The sequence below is a fragment of the Erpetoichthys calabaricus genome, chromosome 1 (genome assembly GCF_900747795.2).
Source record: "Erpetoichthys calabaricus chromosome 1, fErpCal1.3, whole genome shotgun sequence".
Taxonomy (NCBI): domain Eukaryota; kingdom Metazoa; phylum Chordata; class Cladistia; order Polypteriformes; family Polypteridae; genus Erpetoichthys; species Erpetoichthys calabaricus.
In genome coordinates, this window is record NC_041394.2 from 52,558,076 (window position 1) to 52,585,022 (window position 26,947).

The window sequence follows — 26,947 nt, forward strand, 5'->3', positions numbered from 1 at the left end:
AAGTATAGGTCAAATCCCTCTATAGCGAATACCAACGTAACAAAATTTTCTGAATAGCGAATAGTTTTTGTTGGCCCGAACAAACTTTCATACATCATATGAAATTGATTTTAGCTAAATTGCGAAAAATTACCAACGAAAATGATGAGAAGCAAAAAATATTTAATGCTGCACCTACAATTCCTGTGCCAAATCTCGGGAACCCTGCAACAGGCTGTCTCAAAGAGAAAGACAGTCTGTTGCGAAATTTCCTGTCTCATGCAGGCTCGGCGAGAGTGGGCGCAACATCATACCCACGGCCGAATTCTGAGTCGGTGCTCCACCGAGTGTCCATGTGGGTAGTTGTGTTGTGTGCAGATACTGTACTGTTTGAGTTTCATAACGCTTCTCAAAGTTTTCTTTGAAATGAAGAAAAAGTGAGAAATGCATTAGTTTATGCTGAAAGAAAAATTAACTATCCTGGAGAAAGTTGATTCAGGAATGAAGAAAAATGACGTGGCAAAAGCATTCAGAATTGCACCTTCACCTTCATCTAACTTCTTGTTTTCGTTTTGTGTTCATATCTGTATTTCAATAGTTATTTCTAATGACTTGTTTTCAAATAAAATTTTTTTTTTTTTTCATTTAAGAAGCTCTTTTTTTAATATTGTCAAGCTTAGGTCACAGAGTTGCATGAGAGAGACAGGAAGTTGAGTCCAGGTGTTCAAGGAAAATACAGGTACTTTATAGAGAAGGCAGATACAGTCTCAAGCCTTCATTCAAAACAGGAGTCGTTACTTCAGTACTCAAGCACATGAGATAGGAGCTGCAACAAAAGGGCAATCGTGTTACTTTAGCTCCCATCTTTGAATTAGAAGACCACAAGCAGCACGGAATCATCGCTGTAGCGGACCAGGAGAGTGCGAGGAAGAGCACGTCAAAGCCCAGTGTTTAGAACATTTAACATCATGCAATAAGCACATTATGCATTAAGCCTGATCCTGCAGAAGGCAACCAATTACTTTATCCATGGTGTACTGTTTACCAGACAGAGCAGAGCAGCTACAGAGCTGTCCTTGCACAGCTGCTGTTGGAGATGACGAATCATTGGTGACCCCGGTGACAATAGCATACGTATTTTCCCCATATTTGTTAAAACTAAATATCAGTCAGTAGATGGACTGTGAGAGTATTGGTTGGTCATGAGGTCTCTGGAAAGGGGTGTGTGTGTGCTTCTGATATCTGTGCAGAAGGATGAAGGTTCAAGTCTTTAGAGTCCTGGTGCTTCCTGTCTTGCTATATGGTTGTGAGACATGGATGCTATCCAGTGACCTGAGACAAAGACTGGACTCCTTTGGTACTGTGTCTCTTCAGAGAACCCTTGGGTACTGACTTTGACTTTTGTGTAGAATGAGCAGTTGCTCATGGAGTCCCGAATGAGGCACATTACTTGCATTGTGAGGGAGCATCAGTTACGGCATTATGGCCATATGGCATGATTCCCAGCTCCAGCTCGCAGAATCCTCATTGTTGAGAACCTGAGAGGTTGGACCAGGCCAAGGGGACACCCATGTAACACCTGACTGTGGCAGATAGAGGGTCATTTCCAGATGGTGGGACTAGACCGCGTGTCTGTCTAGGGGTGTTGCCAACCAGGATCCTGAGCCGTTTCGTTGTGTGGTGGGTGCGGTAACCCGCTGTACCAGTGCATGTTCCCCGACCTGACCTTTCCTATGCTCAAGGCAGGCTTACACCACTTTGGGAGGAGCCTATCCCTGACCTGACCAGAAAATATTTTTATGGTCTCATGAGTTTAAGTAAAATGGAATTCCTGCTTTGTTACAAAAAATATTTGATTCACACTGTTTGAATTGACAGGGCAACATTTAGCATCTTAGTACGATTAACACTATATTGGGATGAGGTGAAGAGTAGAGGATGTCAGATTTGTTAACTGTAGCAACTGCACCAACCCAGGAGGAATTGTCCCACTTTCCCTGAATTATTTTGCTTTTTAAAAGTTGCCCTTGAATTATCCACTTTACAGACTGATTCATGTAGTATGATTAGGAGCAGAGGCCGTGCATTCAGAAGCAAAAGCTAGTCTAGATTGATGAGCCTCTAGGAGACTGAAGGGTTTGTTGCTGGGTTAGGAATAGTGGACTTGAGATGCAACTTTTTTTCATTAAGGAAAGTACAGAGATTAATTCTGATATGTTTACTTGTCTGCATCCAGTTCTGTGGCAGCTGCTTATGAGCCCAGGACTGCTTTATATAGTTCTTTATTTTATTGCCTTTTTTTAGCACTCTTTCTGCACAAGTTCTCCATTCGTGTTTGTGTGTGTTCCTTCTAGGGTTTGTTTTTCTCTAGTGTCTCAAAGATACGTCGATAATAAAGGGATGACAATATATAGGTCTGATTTTGAGATAAGTGTACCCTAAGAGACCGGTACCTCCTGATAGTTAAGGTTTTAGCTCTGGGATCTCAAACTCCACTCCTGGAAGGCTGCTGTGGCTGCAGGTTTTCATTCTAACCCTTTTCTTAATTAGTGACCTATTTTTGCTAATTAACTTCTTTTGAATTCATTTTAATTGACTTGCTCTTGAAGACTCAAACAATTATTGGGTCTTTTTCCTTAATTAGCAGCCAAACAATAATGAGATATAAAATTAACCAAAACATGACCAGCAAACTGTGACCATCATACAATGTCTGAAAATAGAAAGGGTGGAGTCCTCGGGTCCCCAAAACATTTCAACAGTGCTCTTAGAAAAGTATAGAAAATCAACAATTTTGAAAATGTCTGTGACTGCACAATGAGAGCAGTAACAAGCCATGGAATTAAAGAACAGGTTTAATTTAATAAAACTCCGCGCCTAATTAAGCAACTGGTTGGAGTGAAATTGATTAGAGTTTGAGGTCCTGATTTAGTTGGTCTTCTGTTGGCTCACTCACTTCACATTTCATTTGTGTTTAAGGAAAGAAATGGAGCAAATCAGAGGAATGATGAAGAAATTCCAGAGAACAAATCTTAATTTTAATTGACCTTTTGAATTTAAAAAAAAAAAAAAAATAAAGTTAATTAGCAGTAAAAATGGGTCACTAAGAAAAGGGTTAGAATGAAAACCTGTGGCCTTCCATGGCTGGAGTTTGAGATCCCTGTTTTAGCTAATCAAAACCCTGTGATGGAATGGCAGATTTGGACAGTGTATGAATGAATATGTAACATTTATTTTTATATAGTATGAGTGTGCAGGCATGTTCTCCCCGTGTCTGCGTGGGTTTCCTCCCACAGTCCAAAGACATGCAGGTTAGGTGGATTGGAGATTCTAAATTGGCCCTAGTGTGTGCTTGGTGTGTGGGTGTGTTTGTGTGTTTCCTGCGGTGGGTTGCCACCCTGCCCGGGATTGTATCCTGCCTTGTGCCCTGTGTTGGCTGGGATTGGCTCCAGCAGACCCCCGTGACCCTGTGTTTGGATTCAGCGGGTTGGATAATGGATGGATGGATGAGTGTGCAGGTTTATGGCTCACCCATGTCCAGTTGACCTAATGAGAGACTGCTTTTCGACAGCTCAGTCCATTTAAGTTGGTTGTACAAGTTTAAAATTGGATCTTCTTGGATTGCTAGAATATGCAGTGGCCTCTATTTTTTTTTTTCCCCTTTCATTCTTGGGCAAGCACATGAGTGCTGACTAGTATGTGGTGGCTTTAAGGCAGTGGCCTGTGCATCCGGCTAGGCCCTCTGCTTGGGCTTCCCTGTGGTGCGTTCTTTCATGGGGGCCGCTGACAGGTTTCTGGCAAGAGCACTGGTTTTGTGCATTCCTACCTGTCATCAGACCTGCATGCTGGATGTGAGCCGAGCGACCTTACCTCAATGCCTGCAGGGGCTGAGGTGCAGAGTTTCCAGGTGTCGTCTGCTTCTCTGAAGGTGTAAGACTAAAACTTCTCCAGTGTCCTTTTGTGCCTGTAATGTGTGTGCACGGTGTATCAACCACGTAGGTGATCTGAAACTTGTTGAAAATAAATTACATAGTAGTACATAGCAGTTGGACTGTCTGAGTTCTGTAGGTGAACTTTTTTTTTCCTCTTTCAGGTAACTGATTGGATTACACAGGTTTGAGGATGTTATTTTTTTTGTTTTCACTTTTTCTTTTATACATTCTGAATCACCATTTTCTGCCGTGAATCCATTTTGCTTTTCAATGTTTATACTCTTGAGACTAGAACCTTTTGAGCAAGTTCATAAAGTCTTGGAATTGCTTTAACTAGTTAAAGATAATTAAGAAAATGCAATTTTTAATCAATGACACCTTTGCAAATCTTCCTGAATTGTATTATTCTGTTTTATACTTATCAAGTAAACTTCCACAATAATTCCAAATATACTATGAAAAAATAAGTGCAGCACAAAGCAATGTTGAAACAACCAGAGGAACATCTTTCAGTATATACATACATTTTGTAATCACTCTGGGGCATTCCACACATGGAGACAAGACTACTGGGGTTTAGGTTTATTACAGGAATGCAGGAGAACCTTTGTGTCCTTCACAGCACTTGAAGTTGTTTGAAGTGTTTCAGTTATCCGAGTCATTTACTTAATACAGTTAGTGTCTTTAATATAGTAAAGTGCTGATCTTTGGGGTCCACTTATAATCTACAGAATAAGTGCCCTGTTCACAAACTGGGTAAGTATTTTGTTTCTGTTATATTCATATAATGACTGGAGCAGCAGTGTGTCAATAGAGTTCCTTGCCCTTTATGAGTCTCGGGTGATTTGCCCCTCTAATGCTCCTAATCCAGGGATGTCCAACTCCAACTCTGGAGGGCTGCAGTGGCTGCAGGTTTTCTTTTCTGCCACCTTCTTATTCAGTAACCATTTTCTGCTGTTGATTAAATTCTTTTCCCTTCATTTTAATTGCCTTTGTTATTTAACAATCTTCTGAATTGCTTCTTTTTTCCTTAAATGACAACCAAATAAAAATGAGAAGTGAAGTGAACCAAAGGATGACCAGTTAAGTCGAGGACCACAAACTCCATCCGATTTTTATTCCAACCATTTTAACTAAAAAATGGCTCTTGTTGTTAATTTAGCTTGCTATTTAATTCCATGGCTTGTTGTTGGCCTCATTCGACCACAGCAGAAAGCACCATCAGAATGTTTTGTGGACGTAAGCAGATGCACTTTCCTGAGACCTTCACGTTTCGTTCTTTTCTGATATTGTATGCGAGACACAGGTTAGCTCTTCGTGTGTTGGATTGTTTTGTTTCATTATTGTTTGTCTTATAATTAAGGAATAAAAGAAACAATTGAGGGGTCTTAATCTCAAATAGCAAGTCAATTAAAATGAACTGAAGCAAGTTAAAAGAACAGGTCACTAATTAAGAAAATGGTTAAAATGAAAACCCACAGCCACTGCAGCTGTCCAGGATTGGAGCTGGACACCACTGTCCTAATCCTATTTTATGTTCTCTTGGGAACACCTGACCTGAAGAAGTCCTTTATTTTTCTTGTCTGTCTTGTGCTGGGCTGATATTCTTGTTTATCCTGATCCCTTTCAGGGTGAGAATGTGCTAATGCACTACTGGCTCCCTCCTAAAAGAAAATCAAAAGAAGCATCTAGAATTCTTCAATGCAGTTGTAGTGGCATACCAATCTCATGTTGCGTGTGGAGACGTGATGAATTGCGAAAACGTATACAGAGGGTTTAAATCCAGACTTCATGTACCGGTTTAGTTTTTCTATTGCTTGTCTGATCATTTATCTTCTGCGTAGTTTTAAATCAGCATCTGTTATGAGTAACAACAGTTGGCTAATTCAATACACATTTTGTTGTGCCAAGTTAAATAATGACAGAATGGCGCATTACTTGATACAGTTGACAGACCACCTGTCTGTTCTAAATGAGTTAGGGTTTATGACTGCCAAAGCCTAACACCTAGGCCTAGAAGAGGAAACATATAAAGGAGAATGGTGCAAAAAGTTGAGCATTTGTTATACAAGAGTGCAGAGGAGGTCAATCCATCACCTACTGCATTTTATCTAGAAGTCCTCCTTGTGGCAAAACTGTCTCAATCACATAAGTCATACTACCAGTAAAGCTACTATAAAATTACACTTGTTCAATCTGAAGAAAATGTATTTCCCTCAGTACCTTTTCCAGGCTGCACCTTCAGTGATCCTGTATCATGCCTCCAGGTTCCTGAAAGGTCCAGCAGTGTTGGTGAAGGAGCTACTTTCTAATCCTGTTATCTTTATGCATACATCAGGTTTTAGGATGGATGAATGGCTATTGTTTTTGTTCAAATAGACTTAGGTTGTTTGCAATGATACTGCGGGAAGGAAGCTGTAACGTCGTGCTGATTATGTGTGGTTTTTTTTATTATTATTGTGGGCATTGACCTTTTCTGTGACGGGTGCCCCTAGGATTGGAAAAGCTTTTCCATGCATTAAAATTCTTAAATACAAGAGAGATTCATTGGTTACATTCTAGCTCTTGAACAGCTCGAAGGTTTCCACTGCCATTATACCGGTTCCCTTCTGGCCCATCATTGTTCTGAAAATCAACACTTTAATACTTGGCACTTGTGTGAATTCCAAGTGTTCTGTGGACTGATATATACTCATTACTGGCTATTGCACACTTTGAGATATCGTCGGTAATAAGTGTCATGAATACAAAGAGCATAAAAGGGGGCACAGAAGGCTGATGGGTTTTATTTACCCTATCAGGTGAAAATAGTAAAAGTAGTGCGTCAGTTTTGCCCAGACTCATGGCTGTTGTGATAAGAGTGCTGCACTGTACATGCAGAGTCAGCTTTTGAGTGTTCCCCACTACATCTTTATGTAACTGTATTTTCCTTTCAACTGACTGGTCCACTCCAATGTGGTATCATTTAATATATGATAAATTATAAGAGGGGGAAAATAAAGTCAAATTTACTGTTGTGTACATAATATAATTAATTTACTTGCGCGTCTCCTTCAAATAGTTGACAATAAACCTTTTTTTTTTTTTTAAAAAAAAAAAAAAAAACCCCTCATAATGGAGAGCTCTATGACAGCAGCACCAATACGCAGACTTTTCACCGTACAGATTCTGAAATAACTTAATAAAATAAAACGAGTTCATTATAATAAACTAACACATACTTGGTCATCATAACCCACAACCCCAAGTTAATGGTATGTCTGCATTTCAAACCGAGCCAAAGCCCAATACCCACTTGTGAAATGTTTAATTGCTTATACAATAAATTATATTTGTATTGATGTGGGAAACACTGCTTAGCATAAAAGGCGACAAGAATGTGTATGCATGTCGACAATGGCTGAGTCAAGTTTGCTGACTTGCGTTCATCTTGTGACTTGGTTCACCACTATGCATACAGGCCTGGTCTTGCACAGTGCTCTTTACATTATTGTATTCCAGACAAGCCAGAAAGAAGTAACTTTAGAAAGATGCTGTTGAGTCCATCTCGGCCTCCCCACTTTTTAGACTCTTGATGCTGTCTGTTTGACTGTTTCTAAATACCTGGAGGTGTCTTTTGAAAGCAGGGACTGCATCTTTCAGTGCTATAGCTGCAGCACGCATATGCATTATCTTTATTATTCTGCTACTGGTAGTCATGTGTATTGTTTGGGCTGATGTCCAAGTTCAGCAATTAGCAAATCATAAAAAAAAAGTCGGTATGTCCGTTCTGCAAGCCGGTACCTGCATGAATTTAGCAGTGTAGAGATTGATACAGCAACATCTGCTGGTACCGGGTGAAAGTATCTCATTTCTTATGGTTAGGGAATTTTATTTTGTTTACATTTTAATCGCAGATTATTTACATGTGGTCTACTTTGATATGTATGTCTATGCATTTAAATGCTGAAAGGCTTTATTCTTCACATCGTAGTTGGAAAATACAATTTGTGATAGCACTCTGAGCCCATAAAAAATGCCGTATGAGTATAATAGATATGAATTAAAAAAATTGCTTTAAGTCAGATCGGATGAAAGCCTGCCATTGTGAAGGTAAGACTAACAGTTTTATTATAACAGTTTTATTATGTAATTGCACCAGTCACTTGAATGATTTACCATGCTGTTTTGATATTTTTTATGGCAGAAGAATAAACAGACATGTGAACTGTACTAATATAGCACTAACTACACAATTAAATGGGTGGCCTTGAAATTATTTATCTCTCAAAGTTTGAAAAGTTCAAGTTTAGGTTCACATGGGACCTTAACCCATTCTGGAAACATCTGGCATAAGGTAGAAACCAATCTCCAGACAGGCAGTAGCACAACTTTTGGATGTTGGAGGAAAGCTGAATTATCCATAGAAAAAGCCTACAGACTTGGCCTTTATATGTGGCAAGATCAGTGACTACAGGTCAGAAGTTTTAACAAGGCTTTGATGTTGGTTTTCTTCAGTTTCTTAAATGTGATACTTGTTGCTTTCTTACATTTTTCCCTTGGCATGATCTTAGCACTATTGTGATATAATTAAGCATTGTTTGGAAAGTAGTTTGGGTTTGAAGAGAGATTTGTTTTCTGTGATCTACAATCAAGAGCTGTGAGATGTTCTAGTTCATTAGTCAATGTCTTATCTGTGTTTGTAGATGTATGCGGGCAAATTAATAAGGTATGGTGGTATAGTGGCCAAGACACTGGACGTCGGATCCCTAGGTTGCTAGCTATGTTCCCAGCTACAATTATAAATTTGTGCTCCAATTGATTTTTTTTTTTTTTATATTTATAAAAATGTAAACTGTTATAACATGGCCAAATGTAATTGTATATGGCTATGTAAAATGTGTGATTTATGTGTGTATGTACAGTCATGGCTGAAATTATCGGCACCCCTGGAATTTTCCCAGAAAATGCACCATTTCTCCCAGAACATTGTTGCAATTACAAATGTTTTGGTATACACATGTTTATTTCCTTTCTGTGCATTGGAACAACACAAAAAAACAGAAAAAAAGCCAAATCTGACATCATGTCGCACAGAACTCCAAAAATGGGCCGGACAAAATTATTGGCACGTTTTCAAAATTGTGGGTAAATTGTTTTATTTCAAGCATATGATGCTTGTTTGAACTCACCTATAGCAAGAAACAGGTGCTGGCAATATAGCAATCACACCTGAAGCCAGTTAAAATGGAGAAAAGTTGACTCAACCTTTCTGTTGTGTGTCTGAGTGTGCCACACTAAGCATGGAGAACAGAAAGAAGAGCAGAGAATTGTCTGAGAACTTGAGAACAAAAATTGTGGAAAAATATCAACAATCTCAAGGCTACAAGTCCATCTCCAGAGATCTTCATGTTCCTTTGTCCACTGTGCGCAACATACTCAAGAAGTTCATGGCACTGTAGCTAATCTCCCTGGACGTGGACAGAAGAGAAAAATTGATAAAGATTGCAACGAAGGTGGATAATGGTGGATAAACAGCCCCAATCAACTTCAAAACATATTCAAGCTGTTCTGCAGACTCAGGGTGCAACAGTGTCAGCTCGAACTATCCGTCGACATCTGAACGAAATGAAACGCTATAGCAGGAGAGCCAGGAGGACCCCACTGCTGACACAGAAACATAAAAAAGCCAGACTGCAGTTTGTCAAAATGTACTTGAGAAAGCCAAAATCCTTCTGGGCGAATGTCTTGTGGACAGATGAGACCAAGGTAGAGCTTTTTGGTAAAGCTCATCATTCTACTGTTTATAGAAAATGGAATGAGGCCTATGAAGAAAAGAACACAGTACCTACAGTCAAACATGGTGGAGGTTCTAAGATGTTTTGGGGATGTTATGCTGCCTCTGGCACTGGATGCCTTGACTGTGTACAAGGCATAATGAAATCTGAAGACTACCAAAAGATATTGGGGCGCAATATAGGGCCCAGTGTCAGAAAGCTGGGTCTGCGTCAGAGGTCATGGGTGTTCCAGCAGGACAATGATCCTAAACATACCTCTAAAAGCACCCAGAAATGGATGAAGACAAATCGCTAGAGAGTTCTGAAGTGGCCAGCAATGAGTCCGGATTCTAAATCCAATTGAAAACTTATGGAGAGATCTCAAAATTGCTGTTGGGAGAAGGCGCCCTTCAAATCCGAGAGACATTGAGCAGTTTTCAAAAGAAGAGTGGTCGGAAATTCCAGTTGAGAGGTGTAACAAGCTTGTCGATGGTTATAGGAAGCGCTTGATTTCAATTAAAGGGCGTGCAACCAAATATTAAGTAGAGGATGCCAATAATTTTGTCCGGCCCATTTTTGGAGTTCTGTGCGACATGATGTCAGATTTGGCTTTTTTTCTGTTTTTTTGTGTTGTTCCAATGCACATAAAGGAAATAAACGTGTATACCAAAAATTTGTAATTGCAACACATTTCTGGGAGAAATGGTGCATTTTCTGGGAAAATTCCAGGGGTGCCGATAATTTCGGCCATGACTGTATGTATATACCATTGTGAAACTTAAATAATCCTGTTCATGAATGTGATGAGCCAGAACCTATCCTGGCAGCATTATGTGCAAAGTGAGAAAAATCGCAGAATCCTGCATATTCCAATGCCAATTTATCTTTGGTAATTACTTGAGATAAATGTCTTTAGCATGAAAGAATAAAACTGGAGTACCTGTACAAAATACCACATGGAGAGACTGGAAAAATATATAAAATCAGCACAAACACAGGGATTCAAATCAAGGACATTGGAGCCAAAAGGTGGTAGGGTGCTAACTTCTGCCCGCCATACCATCAAGTGTATGTCTATAAAATGTGTGTATGTTTGTACCATTTCCTTCCTTGTAGACAGTGCTACCAGGATAGGTTATCGCCCTCAGATGTCTGAATTGGATTAAGTAGGTTTCAGAATATTGGGCTATAAGTGAGTAATTATCTGCTGCTGCTAATGTTGCAATATAAAGCGTTACTGATTGATTAAGGGATGTTTTCGAGGCAAGCACTGCTTGATGGACATGTTCAGTTCACTGTTCAGTGACACTTTATATGGCGTTGACATATTCTACTGTGTTCATGAGGATTTTCCCGAGGTAATATTTTTTTCTTCACAATGAGGCATGATCTAGGTTAAATGTCAGGTTGGGAATGGCACTGTATGAGTGCACATGTGTTTGAGCATGTCCTGCATATTCTTTCTTGCCATGGTTGGCTCTAACCCCTGTAAACATACAGAGGAAAGTAGATTGTTCTGCTACACCAGGAGATTAACATGTAAGGTGTATCAGGCTAGCATGAACATGGCATGCATCCTGTTCCACTCAGTAACTTTCTGTTGAAAGATTATTTTGTTTTACAGTAAAGGCATTCTCCAGACATTCATTTTACTGATACCAGCCAAGAGTTTGATTTTTTTTTTTTTGTAGTATTTCCTTATTGAAGGTTCCATTTAAAGCTAATGGCTTATGCTTACCGCTGTCATTGTTGCATTTTTGGTTTGTAAAGGTGGTGTGGATGGTGCATACTATTAACATAACTTTCTCAAACCTGAGTTAATGCCATTATATAAAGTAAACATTATTGTGATTGACGTGTATATTTACTTTGGATCAGTTTTTAATTTAATTGGAGACTTTTCTAATGAATACAGAATGACAAGTGTTCATGATAAGTAGTCGGAAACTGACCGCTGGGCTGTAGTAGGTGGTATGCACACTCAAAGTGGTCATCGTTGAGTACGCCGGCTCATATGATGGATAGATACTGATGGCTTGCACCTCTGATTTTGTTTGTGATTCTAATTGTTGGGGTTCCCCTCACCATCCTAAATTTTTCCTTCAGCATAGGAAGTCAGGAATGAGGCATTCTTGAGGTATTCCTCCCTGAAATTTAATCTAGCAAATAACTGTTATTATTTTATCATACAGAGTCCGGGACAGTCACGCTTAAGAACATTTAAAGTCCAAGAAAATGTCAGTAAATGTGATTGGATGCAGTTTTGTCAGAGGCTTTTTTTTTTTTTTGTTCCCCCCCTTCAAAGAATTAGTCATATTGCCCTGAAATTTCTTAAAATGGTTTCTTTTGAAGATTAGCTTTTTAACCGCAGAAGTTTTATTATTTGACGCAATGGCTCACAGCCCGCAAAACTTATTAAAATGCTTTTGTATGGAAAGACATGCTGGAAAATTGGGGTAGGTTATTAAATCAGATGAAAGTTCAGGCTGCAGTTGAAAAGAACAAGTTTACTTCTGGAGGAGTAGGGGGAGCAGACATTTTTTTTCCCTTTGTGTTTTGCTTTTTTTTCCCTCTTTGGTGGAGAAAGTGCCCCCCCTTTTTTTTTCCTTATCACCCCTTCAAATCCCAAACACCCCCCCACCCCAAAATAAAACCCCTTCCTGTTGGGATTAGAGGGCCTGCCAGGCATGTGTGCTTCAGGAAATACCTTCAGTAGGCCCAAATACCGTCTCCATGGTAACTGGCGCTGAAACCTGCTGGTACAAGCCTCTCTGCTGCTTTATTGTTTTTTGGAGGTCTTTGTTGGGACGTCTGTCTGGCAGTTTAGTTGGTGGGGGAGAAGGTTTTGGAGCACTAGGTTACAGCTCTAAATGTAAGCTTGCTGTTTTCAATTCTGCATAAGAAAAGTGCCAGAGCATTTGGGCCAGGGCTGGGTGCTTTTAGTCCTCACCCCTTCTTTTTCTTTTTATTTAAATTCAATGGAGCTGTCACAAATGCCCCCCACCCCCATTGTCCCCCACTAAACTGAAAAACCTGGAAGTGGCATTGAATGGCTGGGTCTTAAGGTTAATTTGTTAACCGTTCCTTTTCAGGGTGGTGGTTTTCTTGTGTTTTGCTGTCTGTTACATTCTCAACTCCTAATGCATCCAAGCTGTACAGTCTTTACGTTCAACGCCTCTCTATTTTTTTTTGTTTAATTTAGCTGTTTGCCAGCACTCCATCCCAATATCCAGTTAAAAGTAACAGGGCAACAAACATACAGATTTTCTTTCAAAAATGTTGCCTGCATTAGACTTTCATTCTATTTCTGAGCAGAGGTGGTGACAGCAGATGCAAAGCAACTGCCTTTCCTGTCCGCTTACCTTCAAAGAAATCTGAACCAAGAAAGAAATATGGAAACAATACCACAGTCCTACATTTTTGCGGTCTCCATACATTTATTTTTGTGACCGTATACAGGAAGACATCATTATGGCAGTTATTTCCTTCTATAATTAATAAGCTGAAGAATACCAGAAGGCTTTTATAAATGTGTGTTGAATTATTTGCTAAAAGAAATGAGTGAAAATTTTTTTTTTTTTTTTTTTTTTTTTAATTTAAAAAGTTGAAAGAATTCAGTTTTAAAAAAGTTCTTGAAAACAAAATCAAAGAGGCACTTTTATTTGGCAAATTTGAATGTGGAAAATGGTGGCAGTGTTGGGATATGAATGCATGCAACAGAAATTCAGCAAGGAAAATGAAAAAAGTAACAGATTACTGGCATAAACCCAAAACAATACATTTTCCTTGTTTTCTGTTCAGTGTTGTGTAGGTGGAAATACGTGTTTTCTATTTGTATGTCAGTAATAAAATTAAGCTACGTTTTCTCCAGTTCATTTAATTAATGCTTGACAGTTGTGAAAGGAAATGTGCATAAACTGTTCTACATTCATTTTGTCCATTCAGTGGACCCACTTTATTCATTCGGCAGCCTTCTTTACAGTGTCTGCTATAGGACACACACTAACTCATCCCAGAACAAGTCAGATTTGCAAGTAATTGTGCATGTCTTTAGGATGGGGCTGTTAAAATTGGGTCCTGGAGGGCTGCAGTGGTTGTTGAAGTCACTTTCGTAATTAGTAACCAGTTATTGCAGTTATCAGAACTTGATTCTTTTGTCTTAATGTTAATTGACTTCCTTTTTTGGATTCAATACCCTCAGTTGGTTAAAGAAAAAAACAAAACTGCATCCAAGCAATAATAAGAGCAAATCCAACTGATGACCAGCTAACTCAATCCCATTAGAGTCAGTGTTTCCATCATTCATGATCTGTTTCTATAAGATATTTGAAAAGAAAGTGGAGATCTGAGAAAATCTGGTCTGGTCCAAGAAACATGTTAATGGTGATCTCGGTAAAAAGAAAATTAAGTTTTGGATAAGTCTGTTGTGGCAGAATGAGTGAACTAACATGCCACAAAATTTAAATGTTGGTCTAAAAAACTGGCCTTTCGGGACCTGAGTTTCAAACCACAGAGAGAACTGGTTAACTAGCTTTGCATCTCATTCATGTTTGGCTACTAGTTAAAGAAAAAAACTACCTGAATCTTAAAAATAAATAAATAATGCAAAGGAAACCTGTTTCTTTAGCACCAATAATTGCGTACTAATTAGTTAAGTGACTTGAATGAAAACCTGCAGCCACTGTGGCCCTCCAGGATATGAGTTTGACGCCACTGCTTTAGCATATGAAAGGTATGTGGAGACTCTAGTTTCTGTAACCGTGAGGCATCTGTCACTAAAAACTCTGACACAGAGTGGATTTGTACAAATGAATTAAAAATAAATTAACTTGGTATCCAGCCTGTGCCTTTCTGTATCTACAAGATGCAATTTATCAGATATCAACGGGATAGAAACTGTTAATTCAAATTAGGATGGGATTTTCTCATCCTCCATTACAGATCATTAATTATTCTTATTGATCGCTTTTATAATTTACTAATATATATTTTTTTAACTTTTATTTTACAATTGCAAAGGGGAATCATTTATTTGCCCCACAACAAAAAGTGGAAATTCTCTCTCCCTACCCCACCCCCCTCCCATTATGTGGCGCCTCTCAGAACTGCTCTCTTTGTGAAACTGACAAGCCTGTCAAGTGAAGAGCAGTAGCCTTTGGCCTTCTGGTCATCTCTGTCCTCCCCACATGAATTCTTATGTCAAAGGTCTTTCCATAAGATGACATTTTTGTTCTGCAATATTAGATGAGTTCTTTCTTAATATGAAATAAAAAAAAAAAAACACATTAAGCGTCTTTTCAAGAAAGAGATCAGATTTATATGTTGCAAGAGATTTAAATAAAAAAACAAATATAAGCATTTGTGTCTAGTGCCTTTTCATTGTTTTTTATTTAATAATTAGCAATTTTGTTCTTTCCACTTGACAGTTGGACAATGCTCTTTCTCTGTTTTGTGGAATAGAATTGCTTTTCCCTTCTCCTGAGGGTGCCCCACTAAGAATGTAAACTCAAGTGGTTTGTTGGCTTAATGAAATTTTGGAGTTTTTGTTTGAGGAACTTTCAGTCTACTTCCTTGTGTCCTCCAGGCCTTCACAGTGTTTCAGTTTCATGTAGTATGAGCCATAGCATCTAGATTTTATTTCACGTGGTATCTTGGCATTTGGCCATGTCAGGTAAAGTATTTTGTGTGAAATTCATTCCAATGTTTCACTGTATTGAATTGAGTGTTCTTTAAAAGTAAGTATTTTAGGCAGCAGACTAATCGAGACTCTTGGAAGATGAGATCATATGTTGCCAGTCTTACCCATCTGTGCTCTTGTTGGACAGTTGATATTGAAATGAAGTGGTTTGTTCACTTGAAGTGAGTCCAGAAGAAAGGAAGCTTGTGGTTGGAGTGAACCTTGCAAGGTAAAATTGTATGTGAAAGGAAGAAGGGAGAGACTGATTATCCCAGCGGAGTTATCTTCATGGTCACCAGGACTGAACTGAAGTGAGGATGGAAGTGGGACCAGTTTATTGGTAGAATAACACTGATTGTTTTATTTTTAGTGAATTTACTTATCTCTCAAAATGGAAAAGTCATCTATTTTGTTAAATTTAGCTGGCTCTTTATTACTCGGCTTTTCTCTTTGGTCTACAATACAAATTAGAGAGAGAGAGACATCTGCTCGCAATTCCTGAGTGGCAAAAACATAGCAATTTTAGTTTGCATGCAAAGTCCCACTAAATTTAACTTTTCTACATCAGCCTTGTCTCTGAAGTTGCTTGAGCAAAGTGCTGTGCATCAAAGAAGTTTTATGTTTCTGGATGAAGCAGAGTTTCCATGGAGAACACCAGTGGAAAATTGTAGTGGATCTGTTTCCTGGTGGGTTTAATGGATTCAGATGTATCCTCCAAATTTCAAACTCTATACCATGTACTTACTCTCCTCCAAGCCAAGAAGAGGTTTGATCTGTCAATTCCTTTTCAACACAAGAGATAGAAGGATGCTCAGATTTTCATTCTGCGGCTCCTGTTTTTGAATGACATCTCACTGCATAAAGCCTTGGATTTATTTTAGTCGAGGCAAGTGGATCCAAGTTCATTCAGTGCCAATAAGCATTTTACTACTACAGCTACTACTACGGGAGAATAATTCAGTTATTGTGGATTTTGGATGCCACACTATTACGATTGGATGAGATCTACTGGAAACTACAGTATGTTCTGGGCACCTTCTATTAGTGCTACTGAAGAGATAGTGAGAAGCACATGTTCCAAAAAATGTTCTTGCTTCATGATATCATTAGGTGAGCATGTCTCCTAACTTTGGGTATTCTACTGCATTTGTACAGTGGCCACTTTAGTGCTCAAACTGAGTTGGATGTGGGTTGGCATTTTGGCGTCATCACCATTTGCTTGATAATCATTCTTTTGTTGATTTTGCTCTGCTGTGTTGCATTCTGTATAGGAATGATACTTTGGTTAATGTGGTCTTAAGAAGATATTGATTAGCTCTTGATCTTAGTCGTGACCTTTAGACCCCCTTAATGCATGTGACTTTTTTCTTCTTTATTTAAATCTCTGCCCTCTAGTCCCACCCGGTGCGCGAATGGATGCCTATGTGGTGCGACCAGGAGAACGTGTAGAGCTGCGCTGTAATCTACGTGAAGATGTTCAAAGCATCAACTGGACCAAAGACCTTAAAGCCCTGAGTGATGGACAACGTACCCGCTTTAAAGAAGAAGTGCTGGAGATCCAGGAAGCCTTTCAAAGTGACTCGGGCCTGTACGCCTGTGAAGCCATCGGCCCATCTGGCAGTGAAACCACCTATTTCTCAGTTAATGTCTCAGGTATGTGGCAATTCCGTGTAGAATGTTGAGGGTCACAGAAATGTTAGTGTCTGAAAATGAAGATGTGTAGGAAATCTGAGAAAGGGCAACCTTTCTTTCTTTTTGAATCAGAGAAGCTAGTCATCCATTACAATTTTAAATGTGCTTTAGTGTGGACCTGGTAGAAGTTGGCTGCTTGTTGAATTCATTTGTCTAGCTGGAATGCCCCTTAATGGCAGGTTGGTGACTCTTGAACTAAACCCTTTCTAGGCATTCTGGAAAGGTCTTGATAAAATGTTTCTTCAGTAGGGTTTGCAGACAATCAAGCAAATGTGATGACCCTTGCTTTCGGCATTCAGGCATCTCTTGGAAGAAGATGCCTACTTTTAAGAGTGTGAGGAAACCCAAATGGTGCATCTGATTTTTTTTTACCCTACCTGTATAATAGGTGAATGTAACCATGCATGCTTGCTTATGAAAATGTATAGACGTACAGAGAGTGATAGAAAAATCAGGTTCTTGGATCTGCAATCTTCATTTGTGTTGTGAACAGTATGTGTAAGAGACCTCTGGAGATGAAGGGAGTTCCTGATGAGGTTTACTTTCTTAGCAAGAAAATGACATACCTGGTATATAAGGTAAATAAGAATTAAAGTCTAAAGAAGTGCATAGATAAAGAGAAAACAAGTTGAGTGAAAGTCCTGGAGCTGTTGTCTTTTAAATGGCAATGAAGTTTTGTTGTGAATACAGTGGACTCCCATGTTGGACTTGTATAATATATTTGAGAAATATCCTTTTTGGCATGTCTGACTTGCATTACCAGAAAATCCTTGTCCCTCACTTCTGGACAGATGATGAAATTTCTTAAGGAAATTCACATTTTTTAATGATACGTTTGCAAATGTGTGGATAAATGAGAGAGTATTCACCCGGTGTACAGAAAATGAATAAAATGAGTCAGAATCTGTACAGTATGAATGTAGAACACTCTACCTACTTGTGCCTTTTGTATTCAGTCTGCTTCTCCTTCTGGAAATACTATATAAAAAAGAAAGGGCCAGCAAAATGTTGATCTAATTAGAGAGCAGTTGTAGCCATAAGATGGCTTATTTCAATAATTTACCAGACAATCATTCTCTAGGCTGTGTGGCAAACATTTTTTCTTTTCAACTCTTCTTAATGGACTCCATAATAAATCATCAAGTTATGTTTTCTGCCCTTTTGCACCTACATTTTTCAGTAACAAAATGAGAAGATATGTTACAACAAAATTTTTTTACTCCACTAGTAGAATAAAGCTGTATTAAGAAAGAATGCTAGAATCCAAGATTTGGGAGTTAAGTCTTTTAAAAATTGATTATGCTGGCCCACTCCTTCACAGTTTCCATATTTGTGGATTTGCAAGAATAAAATGCTGTAGTGAGTTCTTCGGCATATGTTTTTTAGCTCGCATATATTGTACACAGTAGGAGCTTCTTTTTTATTGAGTAAAATAGTATAGTAGGATTTCTGTGGAAGTTTCAAAAATAACAGTATCCTACTACTAATCTGTATTGAGTGAAAAAGTGGTTTTAAATAGAATATGAATGTTGAAAATGGGAGAACATGAGTGGTTGAATAAATGGATAACCATTTTTGGTGCCACTGTTTGAATATTAAAATCAGTACTTAGGTAGGTTATATGCATATTGCATTGTGGGAAATCAGTGGAGAAAATATGGTCTCAAAAGAGAGAAGTCAGATCTGGAAAGTTTTATTGACATGGAAAGCAAGACTTTTGTTGAATATAATAAAAAAAAAAAAAAAATCTGTCATGATGAACTTTTGTACGGTAGTTCCACCAGATCATTGGTGAATCACGCGGGACAGAAGCATCCTGAAAAATCTTTCCACACAATGATAGAACAACACAAGCAAACTTCAATAACTGCATTCACTACCCAAACTACCCAGACATGCTTGCCTTGAGCTTTGTGGAAAGTATGGACTTTAAGAACTAATAAGCCACGTTGAGCCTGATTATTAAGGTCCCTCCTGTAAGGTCATCAATGGGTGGAGAAGCAATACAAAGAAATAGCTCCAGTAAAAATGAAGCTCCAAAGAACAGTTTAGAGACACCAGTTAATATTGATGACTGCTCAATTGGAATGTAGAGGTAAAAAAAAAAAATTGAACGTGAAGACAATGAAATGTGTGCGGCCCACTGTTGACTTAACCTTGTATTTCCTTGTAGAATAATGAAAATTGCATTTTTTTTTTTATTTACACGTCTTGCACAGTTAATCCATCAGGGCTCTTTCATAACAGAAATAGAAAAAAGTCTGCAGATATTCCTAATAAAGTGAGAGCTGTTGTGAGTCTAGTTGTAGTATGACAATGTAAAGTGTGAATATTGAAGAGCATTTAAATTAACTTTGTATTCTAATATTCAAACAGGGATGACAAAAAATCCTTTATTTGGAAAGGGGACTGGTAGTAATGGTTGCTTCTGTTATCAACTGTAGCCTTATGGCTACCTAAATATCAAAATGTTAGAGTGAATGTTCCTAGATGAGGATGGATCTCTACATGTTTGTGAGACTATAAGGACAGCCTTGGTTATTAGCTAAACAAAAGGGCCCGATGGACTGAATGGTTTCCTCTTGTTTGCCAAATTTCTTGTGTTTCTTATGTAAAATATCTTATTGAATTCCCACAAAGTATAGTGAGGGCCATTATTAAAAATAAGAAAAAATACGACTCTGCAAACAATAAGATGCCCTGCAGAACTCTGTATTGAAATGGGAAGGATCACAAGACAAAAACGTGGCAAAACCTCTTAAAGAATGGGCAGTAATTGTTTAGGTGCTTAACAGATCAGAACATGAAGGGAAAGAGGCTGTTAGGCAAGTGCAATTATTTAAAGAAAACACTTGCATCAAATTGAGTCATGTGAGAGATTCTAAGTAGAAGTGAAAGACCATTCCATTTCAGGACTTTGGTCTTGGTGCTACATACTATAGCTACCCACCATGTGGAAGGAACATCATCTCTTCACTGATGAAGATGATGGCTTATACATATAGCAATTTCAGTAAAGTGTGGCTGAATCCCAGAAGAAACTTGTAGGAGAAGACTCCATTTTTAGGGCACTGTCCCAAAACTCCTAGTGATTAAAAGCAAATAAGTTAAATGTTTAGGAATGACCAAAGCAAGTCCAATTCAATGCATGCTGTATCACCGTGTTAAAAGCTGTTGTTGATTAAGGGTCGATATTCAACTAGATGGTGATTAGGCAATTTTGCAAATAACAATGAGCAAAAACGAGTCAACTCTGGAAAGTTCTTGTAAAAGATGCATGGTTGAAATGTTTTCAAAAACTGCTGTATAGGATAATAAGCTATTTTTTAAGGTAAAATCTTTATTTTCACATTGACATTATAGTTTGTTTTTTCATCAATGCCAAAATATCTCCACTACAATTTCTTGAATATGTAAAGTCCAAGAAGGCGTGGTGGAACTTTCAAAGCTACTGTTTTAAGGATATGTCTTGGGGAATGTGAGCTGATTATGATGTGTATAAAGAGTTTCTATGCCATTTGGATGTCTTTTAGATGCTCTTAACATAGAGCTTCAGTAAAACAGCTTCAGAGTTCCTGTGATTAATAGCATTGGTGGTTTGAATCCATTTGACTGTGTTAACAGCAGTAGTTGTTGTCTACAAACACTCGGAGTTGTCTCTGGAATCTCCTGCATTTAAAGTGTGGCTCATGTAAAAAGGTGTTAAATATAAGATAAGATCTGTTGACTTGTGTTTGCATAGGATATTGCCACTGCGTTCATTTACCTCTTGATCTGTAATTTTAAAAAAAAAAATGAAAAAAAAAAAAAAAAGGTATACAACAATGAGTTGAATTTTTAGATGCTGCTTATTCAGGCCAGTTCTTGGACTCGAGCCTCCTTGGCGGGAGTTCAGATTGTCTTATATAAACATTAATTGCCAGCTAGATCTGAACATGCTGTTTTCTTTTTTCTGTACAGCTGATGCCATTCCATCTTCGGAAGATGATGATGATGATGAATCATCATCTGAGGAGAAAGAAGAAACTTCCAGCAGTCAGAAACAAATTCGTAAGTATTTGCAAGAATAAGACTGGGTAGACTGGCTTAACGAAGTGAATTGCACTTGATAGTAAACTGACTTCTGTGTTTTTATCTTCTGCATATTAATTATGTTTTGTAGTATCTTTGTGGTAGTGGTTTTCTTTATTGTGTATGCAACCCATACTTAAATATAACATTACCGATTGATTAATTTGGGGATTAGTAGCTTCAGGAACCATTGACAGAGCAGCTCACACAAGACTAGTGCATAAACACTAAACTTTTTGTCAGGTTGAGTCCCTGTGTTCAGTACTTCCTTTTAATAGTTATTATAAAGACAGCATAGAAATAGTTGTTTTCCCTCTTTAATAACAGAATTTTATATTTTGTAATATAATGCATTTATTTTATTTGGTGTTATTTTTAATTAGTCTTTTTTACTCAACAGTATTAAATTCATGGTATATACCAGTGGTCTTAAACTCCGGTCCTGAAGGGCCGCAGTGGCTGCAGGTTGTCATTGTAACCCATTTCTTAATTAGTGACCTGTTTTTGCTGCTAATAAACTTCTTTTGAATTAATTTTAATTGACTTGCTCTTGAAGACTCAGACTCCATATTTCTTTTTCCTGAATTAGCAGCCAAGAAATAATGAGATATAAAATAAACCAAAACATGACCAGCAAACTGTGATAATCATACAATATCTGAAAATAAAGAAAGATGAAGGTCTCAGGAATGCTGATCTGCTCAGATCCCCAAAACATTTTAACAGTACTCTTAGAAAAGAGAAAATCAACAATTTCAGAGCAAATTGTCTGCTATTGCACAAAGAGAGCAGCAACAAGCCATAGAATTAAAGAGTGAGCTTAATTAACAACAAGACTGTATGCCTAATTAAGCAACTGGTTGGAGTTTGAGGCCCTGACTTAGTTGGTCTCCTGTTGGCTCACTCACTTCACGTTTCATTTCTTTTTGGGTGCCATTTAAGGAAAGAAATGAAGCAATTCAGAAGAACGATTAAGAAGTTCGTGGGAACAAATAATACAAAATAAGTCAATTAAAATGAAAGAAAAAGGAGTTAATTAGCAGCAAAAATTGGTTAGAATGAAAACCTGCAGGTACTGTGGCCCTCCAGGACCACCAGGAGTATTTTCCACCTTTTTTTTTTTTTTAAAGAAACAAGTATATATGCAAACATTTTTTGTGAATTTAGACTTCGAAATTACTGAAAAACAAATTCTTTTATCATTTAGGGACTTTCCTCTAAATAAGTAAAGAGCATCTCAGGTTTTAGTTGATAGTCCCCTTCATTGACATGAATAATGCTAGTAGATATTCTTTTTGTAGTTCTGAAAACAGTTTGTAGTTCTAGTAGTTCTCTTCCACTAGAGGGACACATGTGACTAAGAGCACTGATGATACTTGTGGTGGGTGGTCATTTGTTTAGCAAGCTGTTTTGATATCACGGCAACTGCTGTCTTCCATTTGAGAGAGTGAAAGGAAGACTACATTCTCCATCCCCAGTTCCTTTAAAAAAAAAAAAAATATATATATATATATATATATATATATAAATAAATAAATAATATATCAAAGATTTTCTTTTAAAAAAAATAGCTTGATGAAATTATGTGAAGTGTTTGAAATATTTTGGAATTGTTAAAATACATTTGTGGAAATGCTTTGCTTATTATTGTTACTATTGATTATATTGGTTGCTGCCTTTATGTAATGTGAATTAGAAAAATACAACCCAAGTGCAAGACGATAAGGTTTGTACTGCTGTTTGTCTCAAGACTAGTTAAAAACCTTACAGTCTAACAAAACTTTGTTCAGTTTGCCATTAATCAGATCAGTAAAGACTGACATCCATACCAGAGCGTTAAAAAGTCTGAGCAGTTCCACTTCCAAATATGCTTTGTGATGCAGTTTGGTTTCTAGAGGCACCTGGACATTAGAATGAAATTGGCATGGCCACATGTTACTTAGAAATAAAAATGTAAATGATTTTTTTTATATTATGAAAGGTGTGCTTGCATATTTTATACATTATACATAGGAAAAATCTATGTAAATATGCTTTTAATTAAAATGAAGTACATTTTCCTAACTCTGTTGGAAAAACCAAACCAGCAGACATATGTTCAGTCCAAACCAGGTTACAGGAAGTGTATATTAAATGATGCCTGTGTGTTCAGTGATTATTGTTGGTTGTTTCTCTCTGTGCCAGCTGTGCCTCCAAAATGGACACAACCAGAAAAGTTGGAAAAAAAGCTCCATGCTGTGCCAGCTGCCAAGACGGTGAAGTTTCGGTGCCCGGCAACTGGCAGTCCTACCCCTTCGTTGCGCTGGCTCAAAAATGGGAAAGAGTTCAAGCCGGATCATCGCATTGGCGGGTATAAGGTAGGTGTCATGTGCATGGCACTGCATTATGAGAATCTGAGTCTGTCTGATCATTATAGTGGTTTCTCCAAACACTTTTTGGGTTTTTTATACTTGATGGAACCAGAGGACTGATAGGATTTTTAACTGTAGTTATCCTGGAGCTGTTAAGAAAAACTGCATTTGAAAAATTTCCAAATTGGAACTATGTGCATTTATTACAGTTAACCTGATAAGAAAAATTGGCACATCTGGGGAAGCAAAAATTAAGTTTTGTTTCTGTAAAATTTTGCAGATGTAATTTATCCTTGCATCTTTATCTCTTGGTGTGCTTCTGAATGCTAACCAGCAGTCAGATCATCATCACTGGGCAAACAAACGACCTTATTGTGTTGACAAAGTCATTTATCCCTTTCCCAACAGAATGCTACCGTTTGCTCACTAAAGCACAATCTTAAAGCATTGAAAATCTATCCAAAGAAAGATGTCGCTGTAACAGGCAAAGTTTCTCAAGTGGCCTTCTTATATGATGAAACACATAGTTGAAATTGGTACTATGTATATGGAATGAGTGTGCTGCTGCTTATCTTTGTTTTATGGAAAGGAAAAAATACCATGTTTAATAATATTAATGCCAAAGTTAACAATGTAGCACAAACTTAGTTCTGTGAAAACACATCCTCAAAGCCGAAGTTCTGCAAGAAATACAGTCATGGAGGTTTTGATTTATGGGTGATATTTAAGAAATATTGAAAGCAGAGAAAGTTTGGCTGAATGGGGTATTGCAGTATTGTGGTGTACTGACAACAGAGTAACTGTGTGCATTTATTAATGGAAAAGTTATCTCCGGGACAAGTTGGGAATTTTAGTCTTACTTGAATGGAGGATCCCAGCTGGCTGCATCAATTTTTGTTAGCACTCCTGCAATCGGAGACTTTCTCATGAAAAATTATTTATACACAGTAAACAACATTATGTTTATAATGTGACAACTAGATGATCATGTAAACAGACTGCCCTGATTGTGCACTCAGTTTTTGACTTATTTAAGGCAAAGCTGTGAACTTAAATTCTACAGACTATTTTTCTTCTCATTTTTACGTTAGAAAGAAAACTGGAATCGCTGCTAACTAGTCATTTCATCTTTTCTGAAACTGTAATTCTTTGTTTCCTACCAATGTCTACTAGCACTGTGGTGGCCCCTCTATATAGATCTATCCATGAAGTTTATTCATGTTCAACATTTAATGTTCACTTCTTTTCTCTTCTGCGTTTTAAACTGATGCCACTAATTGTGGCGAATGGCAGTTTACTGTATTTCCTCCATTCTCTTACTCTCACTTTTAATATGTATTACTTTCCAGTGAAGTGGTAAGGTCAATTGCTTGCTTTTTGTGTTCACTTTGAAATCCAAAAAAACTGGATTTTTATTCCTACTGTGGTCCATGGTCTTTCTATATATTCAAATGGATTTTTCTCCACATACTCTGTTTAGATATCCTTCCAGTTCCTCAAGGCTTGCATTCTAATTTGATAAAGAATGACAAATTGACTTGGTGTGTTTGCATCGGTGTAATGTTGATGGAATAGGATTTTAGTTCTCACAATTTTTAGAAAGGGGAAATGGCCATTAAATTGCCCCCTTGAATCTTCAGAAATACTACTGTATTTACCAGTCCAAAATTGGGTTTTTAATGAAGTGCCTTGCAGTATAATAGACCCTTGGGAAGTCTGACAAATGTGGGCAGAATCATCTTGCCAGTATGTTTAATGGTGCAGATTGTTTCCAACAAAAGCATTGATAGGAGTTTCAAATACTGCTGGAAATGCTTCCTCCATTTCAACCATTCCACATCTAGCATGTAAAGTACCCGGGTGCAGGTGCTTAGTTCTACTTCACCGATGGGCATTTGCCAGTACCATTGTGACTCCATGTTTCTACATGCAAGTGATTTAATTTGTCAGAACTGTTTTCCCTTTCTCCTCCCTATACTTTTTCTCCATTTTTTAGTCAATTTTATCTGGTATCACTCTTAAATTTTAGTAATGTTTTCCACCTCTGTTGTTTCGCTCTCTGCCCCTGCAGTTTTAATGCCAAACTTGTGTTTTTTTTTTTTTTGCTGCTGCATGTTTTCCCTAATACCGGTATCTAATTCAAGTTAGTCCTGGTTTTATCTTCTTTGTGCTCAGTTTTATTGTAAATTCAGACCTCAGTAACAGCAGAGGAGAAACAGGAGTGGCATGCTTTTACATCCGCGTCTGGATTGTTACAGAGGAAATTGAATGCCTCAAAGGAGCAATTCTTATTTAACAAAAGAAATGCCTACAGGAGTGCAAGTGTTTCTTTCATAGTATATAAAAACAGAGCTGTAGTTCCGACCTGCTCGGGGTGACATGTTGGCCAGGGTTAGGCTTGGTGCCATGAGACAGATAATCTGATGCCACCTTTTAATACTCTGCCAGTGGGTTGCTTGGTGACAGAGCTGCTTGGGTGTAGCTTTGCTCTTTGGCTCTGTTATATTCATAATTGAAAAATTAAAACAAAGGGGGTTATATAAAAATCATGAATATAAAAGAATAAATGAATTGCCTTTAAGTGTAGTGCCTTTCAGTAGATGTTGATCAAGCAGGACTTGCTCGTTTTTTTTTTTTTTTTTTTTTTTTTTGAGGCAGGCAGATCAGATTGGGGCAGAGAGTGCATTTTTATTTTTAGTTAGGAATACACAAAAATATTTTTGCATTGCAGGGAATGAAGGAATGGCATTGCCTAATACATCCTAGAGTCTAAATTCCCCAGGCTGTGATTAGAGCCCAGACAGCACTGTTAGACCACACTGCTGATAATGGAATGTGGTTGGCCTTTGGGGTTTTTTGGTATACTTGAAAATGACTCTGCTGGATTTTCTTGGATTCTCTATGCTAGTGAGACAAAGACGTGAATTGGCTAGTGGCGCAGAGTTTTAACAACTCACAGGTCCAATCTCATCACTGAATTTGGAGATGGCGCGCATATGTTGACAAAACGTCTGAAGAGCTATTAGCACCTCACACGAAACAGAAACTGTAAACCTCACACTAATTACTGTTTTTACCACACTTTTTTTTTTTTTAAACGATAAAATTATAGAAAGACTGCTTCATGTGCTCAGCTGGGCATGCACTTTAAGATTTCTTCCTCTGTACTTCATCGATATCCTACCGATTTGGAACCTGGCCTACTCTAGTGGTACAGGACTCCTTTATTTGTGCCTCCTGCTCTGTTTAGATTCTACTGCTCCATAAGGGTATACAGGCTTTTGAAAAGTTTTGTAACATGAAGCTAACATAACAACCATCAGTGAAACAAATCTGTAAAAAATATTTGTGATAGAGGATTGATGCAAAAAGTCAGTCATTTTATAGCAACACTGATGTTTAAAGATTGGGTTTGAAATCCCTTCTCTCCCCTCCTGTGTGTCTCGTGCTTACTTAACACAGAATATACACGTCATTCAGCAGAAGTCA

At 37.9% G+C, this 26,947-nt stretch overlaps 1 protein-coding gene across 3 annotated transcripts in view; it reads left to right on the plus strand.

Annotated features, from left to right (window-relative positions):
- The window catches only part of LOC114650026 (fibroblast growth factor receptor 1-like), a 107,761-nt gene that overhangs the window by 45,541 nt on the left and 35,273 nt on the right, over positions 1–26,947 (plus strand). For 2 of the 3 annotated variants that reach the window (XM_051928295.1, XM_028799460.2), the window contains exons 3-5: positions 16,740–16,997; positions 20,997–21,086; positions 23,292–23,464. In XM_051928295.1, the coding sequence (XP_051784255.1) occupies positions 16,740–16,997; positions 20,997–21,086; positions 23,292–23,464 (521 nt within the window). The remainder of the gene's footprint in view (positions 1–16,739; positions 16,998–20,996; positions 21,087–23,291; positions 23,465–26,947) is intronic. The other variant, XM_051928302.1, reaches the window with a different exon arrangement.